Source organism: Podarcis cretensis, assembly GCF_951804945.1.
Source record: "Podarcis cretensis genome assembly, chromosome: 16".
Taxonomy (NCBI): Eukaryota; Metazoa; Chordata; class Lepidosauria; order Squamata; family Lacertidae; genus Podarcis; species Podarcis cretensis.
In genome coordinates, this window is record NC_137186.1 from 23,537,971 (window position 1) to 23,557,941 (window position 19,971).

The following is a 19,971-nucleotide window of genomic DNA, read 5'->3' on the forward strand; positions in this document are numbered from 1 at the left end:
TCCGGTTAAGTACTTAATTTGTTCCGGAGGTCTGTACTTAACCTGAAACTGTTCTTAACCTGAAGCAGCACTTTAGCTAATGGGGCCTCCTGCTGCTGCCGCACCGCCGGAGTCCGATTTCTGTTCTTATCCTGAAGCAAAGTTCTTAACCTGAAGCACTATTTCTGGGTTAGCGGAGTGTGTAACCTGAAGCATATGTAACCTGAAGCGTATGTAACCCGAAGTACCACTGTAACCCCTGCTGGCTGCTGCCACAGTTCAATGTCATGCCCCCCCCCCCCCGCCTAATTTTATCCTTCTTGACAAAGCTGAATGTGCTACGCTGGGTTAGGCTGCGGGTGTGGCCTGCTGCCCTGACTAAGCCTCCGAGAAAGCTGACGTCTAGCTTTTTTAATCTACTACCTGGAAAGCTTTATATATTTAGTAGGCTCATTTTGCTTTCTTCATCCAAGGAGATCAGGGAGGCTTAAACCAGGGGGTCTTTTAGAACCAGAGAGCCACATTCTCTTGTGGGCAAGATTCTGGGGGCCACATGTCTGTGGTGGGCAGGGCCAGAGGCAAAAGTGAGTAGAGCAATGAATGCAATTTTTACTTTTGTACATTAAGCTACCTTCTATACACACACCTGTGTCCTCAACCCAGACAAGCATGAGGCATTATCAAAGACACATTCCAGCCAGGCAAAAACATTTGGGGCATGAAGCAGGACCAGTGCAGAGTATGACCTGGGGAATATGCTAAGGGATGGACAGAGAGGCCTGGAAAGCTGCATTTGACCCCTGGGCCTGAGGCTCTTCCCATTGTTGTTGTTGTTTAGTTGTTTAGTTGTGTCCGACTCTTCGTGACCCCATGGACCAGAGCACGCCAGGCACTCCTGTCTTCCACTGCCTCCCACAGTGTGGTCAAACTCATGTTTGTGGCTTCGACAACACTGCCCAGCCATCTCGTCCTCTGTCGTCCCCTTCTCCTTGTGCCCTCCATCTTTCCCAACATCAGGGTCTTTTCCAGGGAGTCTTCTCTCCTCATGAGGTGGCCAAAGTATTGGAGTCTCAGCTTCAGGATCTGTCCTTCCAGTGAGCACTCAGGGCTGATTTCCTTAAGAATGGATAGGTTTGATCTTCTTCCCATAGACATCTTTTATCACAACAACCTTGTGAGGTGGGATAGACTCAAAGATTGTGGCCCAGGGTCTCCCCATAAGATTCAAGGACACTGAGCGCCAGAGGAATTGCCATAGCTCAGTAGTGCAGCACATGCTTTGGGCTGGGGAAAACTGAAATGCTTACCTTGAATTCCTCTACCCGGGCTTCATTGAGGGCATTCCTAGTACAGTGGTACCTTGGTTTCCGAACATAATCCGTTCTGGAAGTTCATCCGAGTTCCAAAACGTTCCAAAACCGAAAGCCTCAAAACGGAAAACTCAAAACAGAAGCCGCGTTTCCTGTTTGACTTCCGAGGCGCGTTCGAAAACTGAGGCATTTATTTTTGGGTTTTTGGCATTCGAGTTCTGCAACGTTTGACTATGGAGGCGTTCGAAAACCGAGGTACCACCGTATGCACAAAACAAAGGGAAGATGGATGGGTGGTCAATAGTTTCTTGGGCTGGGAAAAACTCCTTTTTGAAACCCTGTAGAGACCGCCAGTCAGAAGAGACCAGGGCTTGGGGGATCTTCAGCCCTCCAGTTGCTGTTGGACTCCAACTCCCAACAGCCTCAGCAGTCATGGCTAATAGTCAAGAATGATGGGAGTTGTAGTTCAGCAACATCTGGTGGGCCAAAGTTTCCCTCGATAGACGATACTGAGGTAAATGACTGGAGTTATTCGATGGGTGGAGACTTCAGCCAGGATCTCTTGCATTCTAATCTGACCCTCTAACCACTACTGCACGATGCTGGCTCATCTTTAATTATTCCACGCTGAAAGGAAAACATTACATAATGATAATTACAGGTATTAAAATAATATTATTACAGCATAATCTTTGATGCCTATTGCCCCCAGACAGGGTTGCACCCAGGAGAAGTGTCCTCAACGCCCCACCTAGCTGTGTACTTCTTCACATGGTGTGTAATTAACTTGTGGGACTCACTGCCACAAGATGAGGCAATATATTCATTATTATTATTATTATTGCATTTCTATCCCACCTTTTCCTCCACAGTACTGGGAGGTTGGTTAGACTGGGAGGAAGCAACTGGCCCAAGCCCACCTAGTGAGCTTCATAACTGAGTGGGGGTCTTGAACCTGACCTTCCAGGTCCAAGTCCGACACTCTAACCACTACACCACTCTGCCTCTGCAGTCATGGCTTCTCCCCAAAAAATCCTGAGCACTTTTTAATCCTGAGTTTTTAATGATGTTGAGAGTTGTCAGGAGACCCCTCACTGAAAAGTGGATGAATGGCTGATGGTATAAGCACCCCTCAAATCAAAATGACTACATGATGAATGAATTGGGATAATTAAAAATAATATAATTATAATAATGAATGTAACCACTCATAATCATCATCATCAATAAATAATAGTGGTCATGCTCTTTGTCATGTACGGTAACTATCCCAGAACAAATGCCCAATAAACAAAAGATAAGAGCTTAGCATTGCCCACACTGATTTGCAGCAGCTCTCCCAGGCCTACCTCAAATCAATCAAAATAAGCTTTACTGTACTAGCCAAAGGCCATGACAAAACCATGCAAACACTGTCAGGAAAAGAAATATCTATATAACTATACAACTGTATATAAAAAGCAGAGCCGCTGCCTGAACCAACCCAATCATAAAATGCAGATGTACGTGTAGATTAGGGACTTCACAAAGCATGCAATGTTTTCCTATTTGTATCTTAGTTTACTGCAGTTTTGTCCAGGTAGTTCTTCCTGATGCATTAGACAGGGGTCAGCAAACTTTTTCAGCAGGGAGCCGGTCCACTGTCCCTCAGACCTTGTGGGGGGACCGGACTATATTTTGAGAGAAAAATAATGAACGCATTCCTGTGCCCCACAAATAACCCAGAGATGCATTTTAAATAAAAGGACACATTCTACTCATGTAATAACATGCTGATTCCCGGACTGTCCGCGGACCAGATTTAGAAGGCAATTGGGCCGGATCTGGCCCCTGGGCCTTAGTTTGCCTACCCATGCATTAGCATAACTGAGCAGGCACAGAACCTTCTCCTACCTGGAGTTGCCAAGGATTAAACCTGAGAGCTTCATCCATGCAAGGCAGGTCCTCTTCCACTGACCCATGGATTTCCCCCCAATCCATTAGACTGAGTTGCTCCATCTATCTTAGGATTGTCAACACTGATTGGTTCCCCAGGGTTTCAAACCGGGAATCTCTCCTAGCCCTACCTGGAGATTGAAACCAGGGATTGGACATAGGACCTTCTGCTTGCAAAGCACTGAGCTAAAAGGCTTCCCCCCAAAAAAACCATAAGGCAGCTTTCTATGTCCACTTGCCTTTTTAAAGGTGCCACAACAACAAGGCTCTGTTTTCAGGGCAAACCCCCAAGAGGTGATATTAAGAGACGTTCGCAGAGGAACAGGCCTGACACCCCAAACTAATAATAGCCGCCTTGCCTGCTTTATGTTAAGAGGGAAGGAGCGAAGGAGAAGGTGGGGCTGGTGAGAGAGGCTGTCTAAACTTGGCTCTCCATTGGGGCTTGTCTGTCCCACTGGGGTGAAGTCAGCTGTTTCAGCCCAGATTCTCCAGGGCTGTTTCACCCTCTCCAAAAATACGGCTTTGCAGGGCACGCATTGCAACACCAGCAGCAGCACTAAAGCGCTTATAAATAGAGGGCAAGCAGCTGCCTGGAACTTCAGAGAAGTTTCGCGGCTCTTACGAAAGAGGTTTATTTAAGCTCCTGTGTGAGCAACAGGAGAGGGAGTTTTTTAATCAGGAGAGCGCAGCAGCCAGGTGCTTTTCTTTTCAACCTTGCGGCCAAAGGATTGTTCGTCGCCTCTCTGGAATTCAAAAGCAAACAGGAGCTCCTCTGGTTTATTTCTCAGCGTTGAAGAGGTGCTTTCTCATTTCAGATTTGCGGACGGGAACATTTTCATTTTGGGTGCTTTAAAAGCGGGGAAGTATCCAGGTATCAGTCGAACCAGCACCTTTGAAGCTGAAATTTCACATACAGCACTTGAGTGATATTTTTGGGTCCCAAACCAAATTCAGTCAAGTTATCTTTCTTGGATTTTTCTCTCCCTTAGTCTCTGACTCTTCTCGGCTCCGACTCGGAAGAAACTTGTCATGGCTGACAGCCAGACCCCCTTCTCATGCCATTATCCCGGCCGGTACCGGATCCTTCGAGACACGTTCCGGGAACCCAGCTTGTCTTCGCGGCTTCTGGACGATGACTTTGGCCTGTCCTCCTTCCCCGCAGGCCTGACCTCAGACTGGCCGGACTGGACCCGCTCCCGACTGGGTCCAGCGTGGCCGGGGTCGCTGAGGTCCCGGACCACTGGCCTATCCCCGCCAGGATATGGCCCCAGATTTGGGGAGTATACAGAAGGTCCGGCCTTTGGGGGCAGCCCTCCCCCCTTTTCCGGGGAGCCCTGGAAAGTGTGTGTCAACGTGCAGAGCTTTAAACCCGAGGAACTGACGGTGAAAACCAAGGACGGCTACGTGGAAGTCTCAGGTGAGTGATGGGGAAATTAAGCAGAGGGCTGTCATTTTGGATTTGGGGGAGGGAAGGTACATGTCAGAGCAAGCCTTCGAAACGTGTGTAAGACTAAGAACCCATCTTCACTACCCAGTTAAGGCAGTGTCGTCACATCTTATTTATTATTTGTTTTATTGCATCTATATTATCCTACCTTTCCCCCCTCATGGGGACGTACGTGATTCTTCGCTTCCTTCTTTAACCTCCACAACAACCCTGTGAGGTAGGTGAGGCTTAAGAGGTGGTGACAGGCCTAAGGTTACCTAGTGAGCTACAGGGCCAAGGGAGGATTTGAACCTGGGTCTCCCAGGTCTTAATCTGATGCTCTAACCACTAAATCACTGACTTTGCAGTCATGGCTTCCTCCAAAGAATCCTGAGAACTGTAGTTCCCCTATTCCTCCCAGAGAGCTGCAATTCCCAGAGTAGCTGAGGAAACCCAGCAAGATGGACAGGGTTGGTTTATTTATTTAGATTTAGATGATTTAGATTTAGATTTATAGTTCACTGAGAAGAGGGATTGACTGTTGAACCATGCTGGGAATTGTAGTTTTGTGAGGGGACTAGGGTCTCCTAACAGCTTTCAGCACCCTTAACAAACTGCCCAGGATTTTTTGGGGGGTGGGGGAAGAAATGTATGTTGCTGATTGAACAGCCTTCACTATCTCCAGAAAGCACCTATCGTGATTCATTTTATAATCTCCAAATTAACTGAAATTCAATTTCCGTTTGAAGACGGGGAGGCGGGGAAACTAATCAACCAAAGCTTCTTTTTTTCATTGCCCCAACCAGGGGGGAAATGAATTAATGTGCTTTAATAGGATTTTCTGGGATCTGTGCATTAATACTGTAATAATAATATAACAGGCTTCCTCAGCCTCGGCCCTCCAGATGTTTTGACACCACAATCCCCATCATCCTTGACCACTGGTCCTGCTAGCTAGGGATCATGGGAGTTGTAGGCCAAAAACATCCGGAGGGCCGAGGCTGAGGAAGTCTGATATAATAATAATAAATTACTATTTATATGCTGCCCATCTGATATTAAAGTATCTATATACCACCCACTCCTATAAAATACCTAGGTGATGTGTAAGAATGTAGAGGAATGTAGTGAAGCCTAAAGGAGTGTTGAAAACAATGCAGAATGTTCACTAACGTGACTGGCTCTTTATAAGAATAATTCAGCAGCTGCAAAGGCCTGAACAAGGGTCTTCAAGAGACAAAGTTGAAAGCGAGGAGGCTTCTGCTTTCCGCAGCATGGGGTTAGTGACATTCAATCCCCAACATCTAGTTGAAGCCTGTCGGGCTTCTGAGACAGGGAGAATGAAAGCAAAGTGCGTCATTTGATTCCTGGCCGGTTGCCATATGTGTGAACTGCTTGTTTTTGAGATGCCTTCTGTTTGGAGTTCTGTGGTTCCTAGGAAGCTGGTTTATACTGAGTCAGACCATTGGTCCACCTTGCTCACTACTGTCTACACTGGCTGGCAGAGGTTCTCCAGGGCTTCAGGCAAGGGATCTCTCCCAGCCCTCTCTGGGGATGCTAGGGATTGAACCTGGGACCTTCTGCATGCAAAGCAGATGCTCTATCATTGTGCTACGTCCCTTCCCTGATATAAAAGGAACCTAGGAAGCCATCTTGTACCAAGTCAAGCCATTAAGCCATCTAGCTCAATACTGTCTACATTGAGAAGGAGCAGTTATTGGGGGTTTCAGGCAATGAGTATTTCCCAGTCCCAGGAATCCAACCTGTGATTTTCTGCAAGCAAAGCAACTGCCCTAACTATGAGCTATGGCACTTCCCCAGTAGTGTTTTGTTTTTGTTTTTAAATCTGAAGCTGCCCAGCCTCGTTGGATGGTTTAGTCATCAACATGCATGTCTGAACCAGTTCTAAGATTCCCCCATCCACAATGCATGTAAATTATACACTAGATCATATTAGCTGGGGCTGAGGCAAGTTGTGGTCCAAAACATATGGAAGGCATCGGATGATGGTGATGATTAGATCGATGCCACTTATATGACAAAATGACGTTCTAAGTGGTTTGCAAATATGAAGCCAATCCATAATTTAAATGCGTGCGCGCGCGCACACACACAATCACGTTAAAGCATCCTCGGTTAAAATATACAATAAAACAATTTGGACGCATGACAGTTAATACAGTTTTAAAAAAAGAAAACAGTTACAATGATAAAATCACAAGTTCAGCTCAGGGGAACGCTTCCCTAAGCAGGTGTGCCTTCAGGAGCCAGCGGAATGCCAACAGTGATGGGGCCTCTCATATTTCAGCAGGTGTCTCCAGTGAAAAAGCCTGCCTCTGTGTTACCACACACCACTAGTCATTGGCTGGGGAAAGCTAGTCTAATCAGTTTGGCACTGGAATGTGCGTAACACTGTACATGCATTCACCATCTCCATGCGATGCCATGTGCTATGACAGCACACAGATGCCCACTCAAGGCAAGAGATATCTGGGGTCGAAGAATTCCTGCATTTATTTTTAAGTTGGGGACATCCCTTAGGTCACTTCCAGACAATCTCTTTATAAGCATTCATCATGATTGGTTTTCAGGGAGGTTAGACAAAGCAGGCTATTTGATGACCACCGTATTGACCATATGGTGTTCTCCGACAAATCGCGGCCATCATACACCCTTCTCTCAGTTTGGATTTCCTCATACCAAGGGCACTCCAAAAAGGAGAAGAGGGTATTTTTAAAAATCCAGATTGAAGGAGGAGAAAGTTTGTGAAGACATTGATTTAGAGGAGAAATGTCATACAGACAACGGAGAATATGCAGAGGTACAGGAAACTGGCTATCAACATTGAACGACAGTATGGATGAGCCTTGAATCTCAGCCGCAAATAGCAGCCAATTGGGAGACCTGCTGTGTACAAACTATACTTTTAAAATGCACTTGAAGCGCATCCTTTCCCTCAAAGAATTCTGGGCAGTTTAAGGGTTGCTGGGAATTTTAACTCTGTGAGGGGTGGAACTACAGTGCCTGTCATTCTCTGAGGAAAGGAATGTGTTTTGAATGTCCTTTAAAGTATAGTGTGCAAACAGTTTTAATCAGGTTGTTGATGGATGGCAATCTCTGTCTCTCTCCCTACATTATTGTTCTGCACATCAACAGGTGCTTCATGGATAATCACAGGGCTGGTCAGCGATCCGGCCTGCCTAGAATAAATGCCCATGTTCTGTGTGGTGACTGAAATCTATGCTGAATGTACTGAGGCCATTTTCACACTATACATTTAAAGCGCTGTGATACCACTTTCGCTGCTTCCCCCAAAGAATTCTGGGAGTTGCAGTCTGTTCAGGGTGCTGAGAGTTGTCAAGAGACCCTTATTCCCTTCCCGGAACTATAATTCCCAGAGTTGCCCAGGAAGGAGGAATGGCTGGGGCGACGCAGTCAGATGGGTTTCCGAGCACAATTCAAAGTGCTGGTGTTGACCTTTAAAGCCCTAAACGGCCTCGGCCCAGTATACCTGAAGGAGCATCTCCACCCCCATCGTTCTGCCCGGACGCTGAGGTCCAGTGCCGAGGGCCTTCTGGCGATTCCCTCATTGCGAGAAGCAAAGGTACAGGGAACCAGGCAGAGGGCCTTCTCGGTAGTGGCACCTGCCCTGTGGAATGCCCTCCCATCAGATGTCAAAGCGATAAACAACTACCTGATATTCAGAAGACATCTTAAGGCAGCCCTGTTCAGGGAAGTTTTTAATGTGTGATATTTTAGTGTATTTTTGGTTTCTATGGAAGCCGAAGCCGCCCAGAGTGGCTGGGGAAACCCAGCCAGATGGGCGGGGTACAAATAATAAATTATTATTATTATTATGGGCAGCATATAAATAACAAATTGTTGTTAAACCACTCTGGGAATTGTAGCCCTGCAAGGGGGAAAGGGTGTCTCCTCTCCGCACCCTTAGCAAACAACAGCTCCCAGAATTCTTTGGGGGAAGCTGAGGGTGTTTAAAATGTCGCCATAGTGCTTTAAATGTGCGGTATGAATGTGGCCTAGGGAGAGAATGTCAGCAGCAGCAGCTGTTTCTCCAGAGCCGTATCTGAGGTGGATTCGCTCCTGCTGAGGCTCTTGCTAGTTCACCCAGAAGCTGTTGGGAATGATGGCAGAGACAACCTGTCTGCCATGAGGGCAGTCTGTGGGTAGACTCTTGCCAGGGAATTCCATCCCGTAGAGATTTTCTGAGCGTTTTTATGGCGGTGCCTCAGACAGCAGCTGTTCCTGGCGATGCTGGAGCCTCATGTATAAAACGATGCACAGCATAGAGAAAAGTTTTTCTCCCTCTCTCATAACACTGAAACTCAGGGGAATCCAACAAAGCTGAATGCTGGAAGATTCAGGCCATATTTATTTCATAAAATCATTGCTTGATTGTTGGGTTTAAAAAGCACCTCAAAGTGGTTTACAGAAAGATAAAATTCATGCCAGCGTTTCTAGGAATCTGGGTAGGCTTGTCTAAACAAGAATGTGTTTAGAAGGCACTGAAAGACAGAAGAAATGGCTTCTTTGTACAGTACATAGTTGAACTACAGAACTCGCTCCCACAGGAACTTGGATTTGTTAAAAGACTTTTGGACCAATTCATGGAGAAGTATCTCATTGGCTAGTAGCCACGAACCTATTCTCCAATCCTATGCTTAGCACAAAGGCTGCAACCGGATTCATGGCTTCAAGTGAGAGTTGCCCACAAGTGAAATGTGATCAGAAGCAAAACATGGAGCAAATATGAAGATACAGTGGTACCTCGGGTTAAGTATTTAATTCGTTCTGGAGGTCCGTTCTTAACCTGAAACTGTTCTTAACATGAAGCACCACTTTAGCTAATGGGGCCTCCTGCTACTGCCACGCCGCCGGAGCCCGATTTCTGTTCTCATCCTGAAGCAAAGTTCTTAACCCGAGGTACCATTTCTGGGTTAGCAGAGTCTGTAACCTGAAGCGTATGTAACCCAAGGTACCACTGTACTTGCTTGTGTCTAGTGCTAATCCTACTCATTGTAGACTCATTGACATTAATGATCATGACCAACTTAGGTCCATTAATCTCAATAGTTCTACTCATAGTAAAATTCAGTTGGCTACAACCTTTTCTTTATACAGTGGTACCTTAGTTCTCAAACTTAATCCATTCTGGGAGTCTATTCGACTCCTGAAACATTCGAAAACCAAGGCATGGCTTCCGATTGGCTATAGGAGCTTCCTGCACTCAAGCAGAAGCCGCGTCCGACGTTCAGCTTCCTAAAATCATTCACAAACCGGAACACTTACTTCCGGGTTTGTGGCGTTCAGGAGCTGATTTGTTTGACAGCTAAGCCATTTTGGAACCAAGGTACCACTGTATATGTATTTAATACAGAGATATACCACCCCACCTTGGTATCTCGCTACCATTCAGTAGCTAGGAGAAAACAATCCAGGTACAAGGATTGGCCAGGTCAAAAATAGACGCAGCAGCTGAACAGGATATCAGTAACGTCCGCAGTAACTGGAGCACAGCATGTTTTTAAATCACTGCTGGGTGCTGCCCTGGCTGGCAAAGACCTGCATCTCTCTTCCCTTATTATTAACCTGTAGGTAGAGTTTTAAAACATTCCTGTTCAGCCATACATTTGGTGTCTGAGCATAATAAAAATCTCATTGGATCAGGCCAAAGGTCCATCCTGTTCTCACAGTGGCCAGTCTGATGCCTCTTTGGAAACCCACAAGTAGGTCCTGGGTGCAACATCACCTCTCCCCACTTGTGATTCCCAAAAATAGGGTACCCTGCCTCTGACAGTGAAGGTAGAACACAGCCATCATGGTTAGTAGTCATCAATAACTGAATCCCATAGTTTAAACTATGCGCTGTGTGACTAAATCCTTCTTTCTGCCGGTGCTGAATCTTCCCTCATTCAGCTTCGTCAGATGACTCTTGAGTTCTAGTGCTGAGATAGGGAGAAAAACTTTCTCCTGAAATCCATTGTTTCTGAAAACTGTGAAATCATTAATTTAGTTCCGAATTGTCTAAACCACTGGGCCTCTTGGGGTTGCCGATCAGAAGGTCGGCGGTTTGAATCCCGTGACGGGGTGAGCTCCCGTTGCTCGGTCCCTGCTCCTGCCAACCTAGCAGTTCGAAAGCACGTCAAAGTGCAAGTAGATAAATAGGTTCCACTCCAGTGGGAAGGTAAACAGCGTTTCGGTGTGCTGCTCTGGTTTGCCAGAAGCAGCTTAGTCATGCTGGCCACATGACCCGGAAGCTGTACGCCGGCTCCCTTGGCCAGTAAAGTGTGATGAGCGCCGCAACCCCAGAGTCATCTGCCACTGGACTTAACTGTCAGGGGTCCTTTACCTTTACCTTTTTATGTTATATAATGCGGCCCGAAAAGGGGGGGGGGTGGCAATATTGTGGGAGAAGGGTGGGAAGTCAGCTTTTAAATTTGAATTACTGTTTTTTTCCGTGCATACGACTATATTTTTTCCTAAATTTTTCAAGTTTAAAATAAAGGGTCATCTTATACACAGATAGTTCATAGTGCATCTTCTTAATTTTGAGTCCCAAAAAATAGGGGGCGTCTTATACACAGGGGTGTCTTATACACGAAAAAAATACGGTAATTTGAGGTTAATTTGTTGACAGTTTTGAAAAATTAATAAAAACTAATGAGCAAAAAAACCATTAATTTAGTTTGAGAATATTTGGCTTTTTTATATATTATATAGATATATGATATCACACAGAGCGAGCGAGCAAGAGAGAGAGGGAGAGAGAGAGTTTATATTTCACTGTTTGTCACCCTGGGCTCTTTTGGAAGAAATGGGATCAACATTTAGTAGTTAAAATAATAAATAATCCTGCCTTGCTTCAGGGCAGAGGAGTTCAGCTTGCATCCCATGTTATTTATGCCCCATGTTATCCCACTGTTTATTTTATTTATACAATCATAGGCCACCCTATAACCCAAGTTCTCTGGGCAATTTATTTTTGTTTGTTTGTTTCTCAAGATTTGTAGTAAAACCTGAAAGCAGTTTATATATGAATTAAACAAAATTGCAACAACAAAATGCCTTCATTGTAGTTTAACAGATCACTTTTTTAAAAAGCTATGACAGAGAACAGAGGGAAAGAAACTTTACAGGGACAAATCAATTTTTAACAAGTAAGGGCAGAGGAATGAAACCCCACAGAGCTGAAATTGTGTAAAGTCATAACATTATTTAGAAGGCAACAGTAAAAAAAAAAAATTGTCGTAACTCAACATGAGGTGAGATTGAGTGAATCTGTATATGCACCATACATTTAAAGAACACACCACACACAAAAAAAAAAATCCTGGGAATTTACAGAGCTACAATTCCCAGCACTCTTAACAAACTACAGTTCCCATGATTCTTTGGGAAGAATCCATGACTGCTTAAAGTGGGGTGGTACAGCTTTAAATGTATAGTGCAGATGGAGCTGGTGTAATTGCTAATTGTTTCTTAAAACGTACTAGGTAAATGGCCCTCCTCTGCGGACTGTGATTTTGATAATTCCATGCTAGATTTGAAAATTATGCTGGTGCTATATGAATGAAAGATCAAGTAGTCCACTGAGACTCCCCTACAATTTTCAGATGGTCTGCTTGGGATGGGGGGCAATGTTTGAGAACTGCTGCTTTAACGCCCCCCCCCCTCCGCAACATGAAATTTTAATAACCAGCTGAGTTAACAAACCAGAATGTGTGGCAAGCTTGATGGAAATTTGTTGCGCTGTGGAATTTCTACACCAAAAAAACCCTCTGTTCTTTGCAGGTAAACATGAAGAACAACAGGTGGAAGGCGGAATTGTATCCAAAAACTTTACCAAGAAAATCCAGTAAGTATTTCACAGCTTCATTTCCCAGGGAAATGGGTGGCACTGTGGTCTAAACCACTGAGCCTCTTGGGCTTCCCGATCAGAAGGTCAGCGGTTTGAATCCGCATGACGAGGTGAGCTCCCGTCGCTCTGTCCCAGCTCCTGCCAACCTAGCAGTTAGAAAGCACACCAGTGCAAGTAGATAAATAGGTACCGCTATGGCAGGAAGGTAAACGGCGTTTCCGTGCGCTCTGCTTTCCGTCATAGTGTTCCGTTGCGCCAAAAGCGGTTTAGTCATGCTGGCCACATGACCCGGAAAGCTGTCTGTGGACAAACTCCGGCTCCCTCGGCCTGAAAGTGAGATGAGTGCCACACCTCAAAGTCACCTTTGACTGGAATTTACCATCCTGGAATCCTTTACCTTACCTTACCAAGGAACTTCTAAGTATGTCCGGGGAAAGTACCCGGTATATCTCTGCCTGGGTCCAGTGCCACCGATTAGCCAAGTCAGTGAGCCAAGGTCTCCAGCATCTCAGAAGGGTTTCTCATGACCCAGCTATGCCGCCACTTACCACCCTCCTCACTGGGCACCTAGATTTCATAGATCTATAGGACAGGGCATTCAACTTTGGGCAAATTAAAAGGGGGTGGGTCATGCTGATTGGGGCTGATGGGAGCTGGAGTTCAACGACGACTTAGCCACAAGTTCCCCGACTCTGAGCCAACTCCAACTCCAGATATTTGGGATTACAACTCCCATCAATAGGGTTGCCAGACCTCCAGGGCTGACTTGAAGTCGCCATGTTTTTCCTGGCCCCCTCCAGGTGGCAGAGAGAGGGCTTGAATCTCCGGCTGGGAATGCCTTCAAAGCAGAAGCAAACTATTATGAGTGCACCTTGCAAGTTTAAGCCTGGCAGAAGCAAGCTACAAATGATTACATAGACTTTCCTCCTCCTCCCCTCTCCCAATTAACCTCTGTCTCCAGAGATCAGCGGTGGGAGAGATTGCAGAGGAAGAATCACCGGGGCCTGTCACCGTGACATCACCAGAGACCGCCAGTAGGTCCATAGATGTCAACGTTTCCCTTTTTTTAAGGGAAATTCCCTTATTCTGAATAGGATTCCTCGCAAGAAAAGGGAAAAGTTGACAGCTATGAGTAGGTCTCCGGTTTGGGCCCTGAAATCTCAGGGTCTGGGATGATCCTGACCTGACAACCTCAGCCAGCCAGCATGCTCCAGAACATCTGAAGGGCACTAAATTAGTGGAAACCTGTTTTTAACAGAAAAAATAAATACAGTGGTACCTCAGGTTAAGTACTCAATTCGTTCTGGAGGGCCGTTCTTAACCTGAAACTGTTCTTAACCTGAAGCACCACTTTAGCTAATGGGGCCTCCTGCTGCCACCGCGCTGCCGCTGCATGATTTCTGTTCTCATCCTGAAGCAAAGTTCTTAACCCGAGGTAATATTTCTGGGTTAGCAGAGTCTGTAACCTGAAGCGTATGTAACCCGAGGTACCACTGTAAATGGTTGCCTTTAGGTTAACTTCTCTGAACACTAGTTTGATCAGGGTCAGCTGTTAGGGATGCTGAATGCATCAGATGCTGCGGAGTCCAGCCTGCTCTGGATTTCAAGAATATGGGCTCCTTGCCTTGAACCGACATTCAGGCTTTCCCCTTCCCCTCTTGGCGGGATTTTATTACAGAATCAGCTCACCAGGCAAGCAGATTGAAAGCCTCTCCTCACTTGCTCACTGACTCTTTGACCTCTGCCCATCACGCTCCTGGAACCTTTTCCTGTAAAGATGATACAGGGCTCTCTGGGTGCCAGTAAGGCTGGAGCAATGTTGACCTTTCCTCCTGGCTGACAGCAGCATGGTCACTCTCATGGCTATGCTCTGAGCTGATAGGCATTTTTTGAGGAGCCCCCAGGCTGTCTGGAGACAGAGGTTAATTGGGAGAGGGGAGGAGGAGGACAGACCCCTCAGAACACTGGAGTAGGGGCGTTCTGCACATTCATGGAAATCCTTTGCCGTTCCCCACCCCTCACAGGACAGGGTGCCATTTGGCCAGAGCTCCACACTGTGGGGCAGTGCTTCCCAAAGCAGGTGGCACTGCCCTCTGGGCAGTGGGGGTTACCTTGGGGGTGCTAAGAAGCCAGAGAGCAGCAGCAGGGGGGTGCCAGAGGTATAAATGACCATCAGATTATTTGGGGGGAAGCTGTGGCTGTTTGAAGTGGTATAAAGGTAAATGTAAAGGTACCCCTGCCCGTACGGGCCAGTCGTGTCCGACTCTAGAGTTGCGTGCTCATCTCGCTCTAGAGGCCGTGAGCCGGCGCCGTCTGAAGACACTTCCGGGTCACGTGGCCAGCGTGACGAAGCTGCAGCTGGCGAGCCAGCACCAATGCAGCACACGGAAACGCTGTTTACCTTCCCGCTATAAAGCGGTCCCTATTTATCTACTTGCACTTAAGAGTGCTTTCGAACTGCTAGGTGGGCAGGAGCTGGGACCGAACGACGGGAGCTCACCCCGCCGCGGGGATTCGAACCGCCGACCATACGATCGGCAAGTCCTAGGCACTGAGGTTTTACCCACAGCGCCACCCGCGTCCCTTGAATTGGTATGATACCACTTTAAATGTATGGTGCAGAAGAGGCCTCCATGTAGACAATACTGAGCTACTTGGATTTCCCAGAAGCCTTTGGGGGAAGCCTAGATTGCTTAAAGTTGTATCATACTACTTTCAGTGGATGGTTTAGGTAGGGCTTTGAGTTGATCTGCAAAGTTGCTTCTTGATGTCTATTTTAGAATCTATGCCTCATCATGCTCTCGGGCCCTCATTGTTTACTTTTAAGCGATGAGTCATTCTCCGGAACTTTCTCTGCCATTAAGAAAAAAATAGCAGCAGAGGACTGCAAGTCACAAAGGGTAGAAGAGTCTTCTCCAGGTTTACCATCTCGCTGAGAACCCAACTAGGCCATGGTTGGCCTGTCTCTGGAGTTTCACAAGAGCTCCTTATTTGGGCATGCTTCTTTCCTGCTTGCAACGGCCAAAGTTTACTTTGATGTGCTTGTACTCAGCTTAAACGAAGGCATCCAGCCAAACCGGCTTGCCAAAGAATTTGCACAGATTTAACACAAAGCCTGTATTACAATACAACACCCCTTTTTTAAAAAAATGGGGGGGAGCAAGAAAAGCGAGCATAATCCCTCTCCTAAGCCTTTTCCCTTCTAAACTCTCCCCCCTTTATGGATACACACCACAAATTTAAAGCATGTTTAAAGCACATAGCTTCCTTCACAGAATACTGGGAGGTGTCGCTTTTACCCAATTGCAAAGCTACAATTCCCAAATTCTTAACTACAGTCCCAGGACCTTTTTTCGTGGGGGGGAATCATGTCCTTTCAATGTAGGGTGTGTACCCAATTAACATTTAAGGCCAAATGATTAGCTACCAGGGATGCCTAATTCATTCATTGTTAGTTGTGTGGGTTAGTGGTAGGTATGTCAGACCAGGGAGATCAAGATTCAAATCCCTCACCCAGTCTAGCCTACCTCACAGGGTTGTTGCGGGGTTTAGACCATGAGGAGAACCACCACGTTAACCACCTTGAGCTCCTCAGAGAAAGAGGTGGGAAATAAATGTAGTATATACATACAATATATGATGAAGAAGAAAATTATTAGAATTTATATGCTGCCTTCAGATTGCTTATCTGTTTGACGTCTGGTGAGAGGGCATTCCACAGGGCAGGCGCCACTACTGAGAAGGCCCTATTACTTAGTTCCCAGTGACATCACTTCTCGCAGTCAGGGAACCACCAGAAGTCCCTCAGAGATGCATCTCAGTGTCTGGGCTGAATGATAATGTGTGTGTTATTTATGAATCATTATGTTCCCTCCCTAGGCTTCCTGGAGAAGTGGATCCCGTCACAGTTTTCGCATCCTTGTCACCAGAGGGGCTGCTGATCATTGAGGCTCCTCAGATACCTCCTTACATCCAGTACGGAGATGGCAGCTATGGTAATGAAATACCTCTGGAGAACCAAGAAGCGACTTGTGCCTGAAGGATAGCCCATCTAGAAGTTCCCAGCTCCCTTCATCCCCACCCCGTGTTTCTCTCCCTACATGCATTTGCCACTTGATGTTGTACATTTTTTTTCTTATAAAGAGCATTTTTCCTCCTCAAAACATTCTGCTGCTTCCTCCCAGTATTCCAATCAGATCAGTGTGCGGCTTTCGTATCAGTGGCCTTTTAAAATCACATGACCCAGGTCCTTGCCATGAGTAGGGCATTCCCCTCTAGGCAGCCATATGTCAGTGGTAGGCGGGGCAAGAAATGCTAATTTTACCCTTGTGTGGCCAGATAGTTTCTGCACACACAGGCACGCAAACACCCCTCCCTCCATCTTGCCAAGCAAAACGACATTATTGGGGTTCAAGGGCACTTCTCAACCAGTGAAAAGCACTCAAGGAGAATGCAAAATAGGGACAATGAGGGGCATTGCCCCGGGGACAGCCACAAAGGCCACATAGAGAGAGGTTCAGAGTGCCAGAATTGGCCCCGGGACCTGAGGCTCCCCACCTCCGTGCCAGAGGGACTCATTCCAGAAGTCCTGTCACCATCTGGGATGCAACCTCTGGGAGGCTTCTCGGAGGAAGGTGAGAGGTGGCGGTCAGCCTCTAAAACCGTGGTGGTTATATAAGAAATAATTGCCCCAGCTACACTGTGGGCGGCTTCCAGCATAATAAAAACACAGCAAAACATCAGACATTAAAGACGTCCTGATACAGGGCTGCCTTCAGATGTCTTCGGAAAGTTGTGTGGTTATTTATCTGTTTGGCATCTGAAGGGCAGTTCAGATCGTTTGGAGCCTGGGTGAGCTCCAATTTCCCACAATTCCTAGCAGCTGTGATGTGTTGGGGGCACTAAAATGGTGGCTCCCACTGACCCAGCTTGCAAACACTCACTCAGGTTGTCACACTGGCTAGAGGGGGTGGTGGGAGTGGGCCCTTTCTCAGGTGCTGAGACCTTCTTAGCTTCCCCCAGGTGATGCCCAACCTTTCCTGAATCTCTACTACATCAGCCCATCAACATCCCAAGGCTGTCCAGGTGTTCCAGAGGTTGAGGAGGCAACAGGACTGAGAGAGATTCTGTGCTTGAAACCCTGGACTCAGCTGCCACTCAGTGTGGAAAATACTGAGCAAGATAAACCAATAGGTCTGACTCAGTATGTTGAAGGCAGAACTGGTCTAAGTCCAGCTGCCTTTACTCCAGCAGTTAAATGCCTTCCCACCTCTGCTCAGTTAAGCTGCACATTCTTCCTGGTGCCACAGTTAACTAAGGTCTTTCTCCCTACTTGAAAGCTCCTGGCTTGTGTTCCCAAAGAGAGCTCAGGTCCAGGGCATCCTTCCTATGGCTCGTATATTAAGATCAGATGTAGTCCCCTTGCCTGGAAGAAATCACACAAAAGTGTAGGGTCAGAAATCACTCTCAGACAGCCCGTTTATTGAGTATCCATCCTCCTTTTTATTTGCACAAAGCTTATGTGGAGGTTATACAACATCCGTCATTTATTGAGTAACCATTCTGATCTGTTTGCCAGGCAAACAATGCTGATTCAAGCAGCTGTTATACCCACTTTCCCTGTTCCTTTCCCCATCACTTTCCTTCCTGCAAAAACATCCATTGGTTTGGTTTGGTTTAGAAGCGGGTTTAGAACCCTCTTTTTATTGGCATCACCTGAATTTGCAAGGATGTGACTGAATCCCATGCCCTGTTCAATGTGATGCTCTGGAAGCCACCAGACAGCTCACAATGTGTCAGAAAACTTGGCTCTCCTCCGTGTCCCATTCACTACAATCGAGCGCTGTTCTTGGGCCCTTTGAACCATGGGCTGCTCCTGGGAGGTTCACCAACACACCCACCCCTGATTTTGCACTAAAGTTAGTTTACGAGTCTTCCTGGAGCGTCAATGTCTAACTACTGATTAAGACTGAGAACGCCTTGGTCCTTGAGAGACGCGGAGTCCTCAGTGCTCTGGTCTTTAACCCGTTCCCTGCCAGGTTCTCATGATTGCTTCTTGTTCTCTCAAGGGCTGTCCTTGCGTTGGGACAGGCCAGGCCAAGCCAGTCTTACAGAAACTCGGGATTGCAACAACACCTTATCAACTGATCCTTTTTACAGAAACACTCCCTAGTTGCAAATTAACGCCTGGGGTTGTAGGCCATGTTAATCCCACTCAGAGTAGACCCATTCAAAATAATAAGCATGGCTAACTTGGTTCTGTTCATTTCAATGGGCCTACTTTCTGCAAGATTTAATTGGGTACAACTGCCTCTATGACCCCTGGTTTTATCAAGGTCTTACAAGCCATGCTCCAGCATTTTGTCTCTGTATGTGGAACGTAGCAACAAGTCGTTTGTCATTAATATAATTTTGGTGTATGTAAGATATTTATGACAGTAGGAATAGATAGGTTAAATGTTCGGTATTCTCGGCTTTTAGGAAGCTTTTCCTGCTTTCTTTTTTTAATTAAAGGCAATCCAGCTCCCCATAAAGTTGATGTGAACTGCAAGATTAGCTACTTTTGAGTGGGGTGGGTACGTTCTAGACCTGCAGGATGTCATTAGTCTGAAAATACTTAAACATGTGAAATTATGCCCTTGTTTGGAGCAATGTCCTTTTTTTTCCAAATAAGACTTGTGCTTTTATTGAACAATAAACCCAAACTGAAGTTTTTAGTTGTGTGTATATGTATATCTGCTACATCCTAACTCGGAGGTTTTCAGATTGGTCCACTAGTTCCATCCATGGCTGGCTAAGGCTGGTGGTAATCCAGAACAACTGGGCTTTATACCTGACCCAATACATCTCTTTTTACACCTCGCCCTCGGCTATCCCCTCACAGCTCACCCCCAGCCCCATTCCCTTTTTAAAGGAGGGGGTAGGTGCTTTAAAGAGTGGTTTGCCAAACTGCTCTCTGAAGCACCTCAACCCCTCCATTAAACAACTCTTCTGGGCTGCCTGCCCTCCATGCTGCTTGTTCACTCACTTGCCTGCCATTCAGTGCAGTTGGTGGAGCCACCTATTGATGGCCATGTGAACTGCAGTGTGATGATAGCCTTACGTTTCTATGTATATAGGAAGGCACATAAGCAGAAGTTTTATCTTTTTTGGCACATATGTATGACATTGTACAAATAAACATATTTACCTGTTATGAAGCCCCTCCATAGATGACTGTGAGTGGCCAGGGTGGGGGCATTGATCTTATTGACAGATTAATAAAGGAAGCCAAATTGTATCAAGACGGGCATGTTTGACCTGCCTTATCACCTCTCCCCATGTCATGTTGGATGCTCTGAAAGTGCTCTCTCCGATACGTTTCCTAGCCATAGCTACTCCTGTTGAACAGACTGCAAGGCCTCTGACCAACAGGCAACAATCAAACAGGTGCCCCATTGTTACAG

The 19,971-nt window shown here is 46.4% G+C and overlaps 1 protein-coding gene across 3 annotated transcripts in view; it reads left to right on the forward strand.

Annotated features, from left to right (window-relative positions):
- The window catches only part of HSPB8 (heat shock protein family B (small) member 8), a 29,832-nt gene extending 10,590 nt beyond the window's left edge, over positions 1–19,242 (forward strand). Inside the window, exons 1-4 of one of the 3 annotated variants that reach the window (XM_079957259.1) lie at positions 3,871–4,022; positions 4,214–4,641; positions 12,460–12,523; positions 16,406–19,242. In XM_079957259.1, coding sequence (XP_079813385.1) covers positions 4,254–4,641; positions 12,460–12,523; positions 16,406–16,565 — 612 coding nt within the window. In that variant the 5' untranslated portion in view covers positions 3,871–4,022; positions 4,214–4,253 and the 3' untranslated portion in view covers positions 16,566–19,242. Of the gene's footprint in view, positions 1–3,870; positions 4,096–4,213; positions 4,642–12,459; positions 12,524–16,405 lie in introns of those variants that run through there. The other 2 variants (XM_079957257.1, XM_079957258.1) reach the window with 2 other exon arrangements.
- The last annotated feature ends 729 nt before the right edge of the window (positions 19,243–19,971 follow it).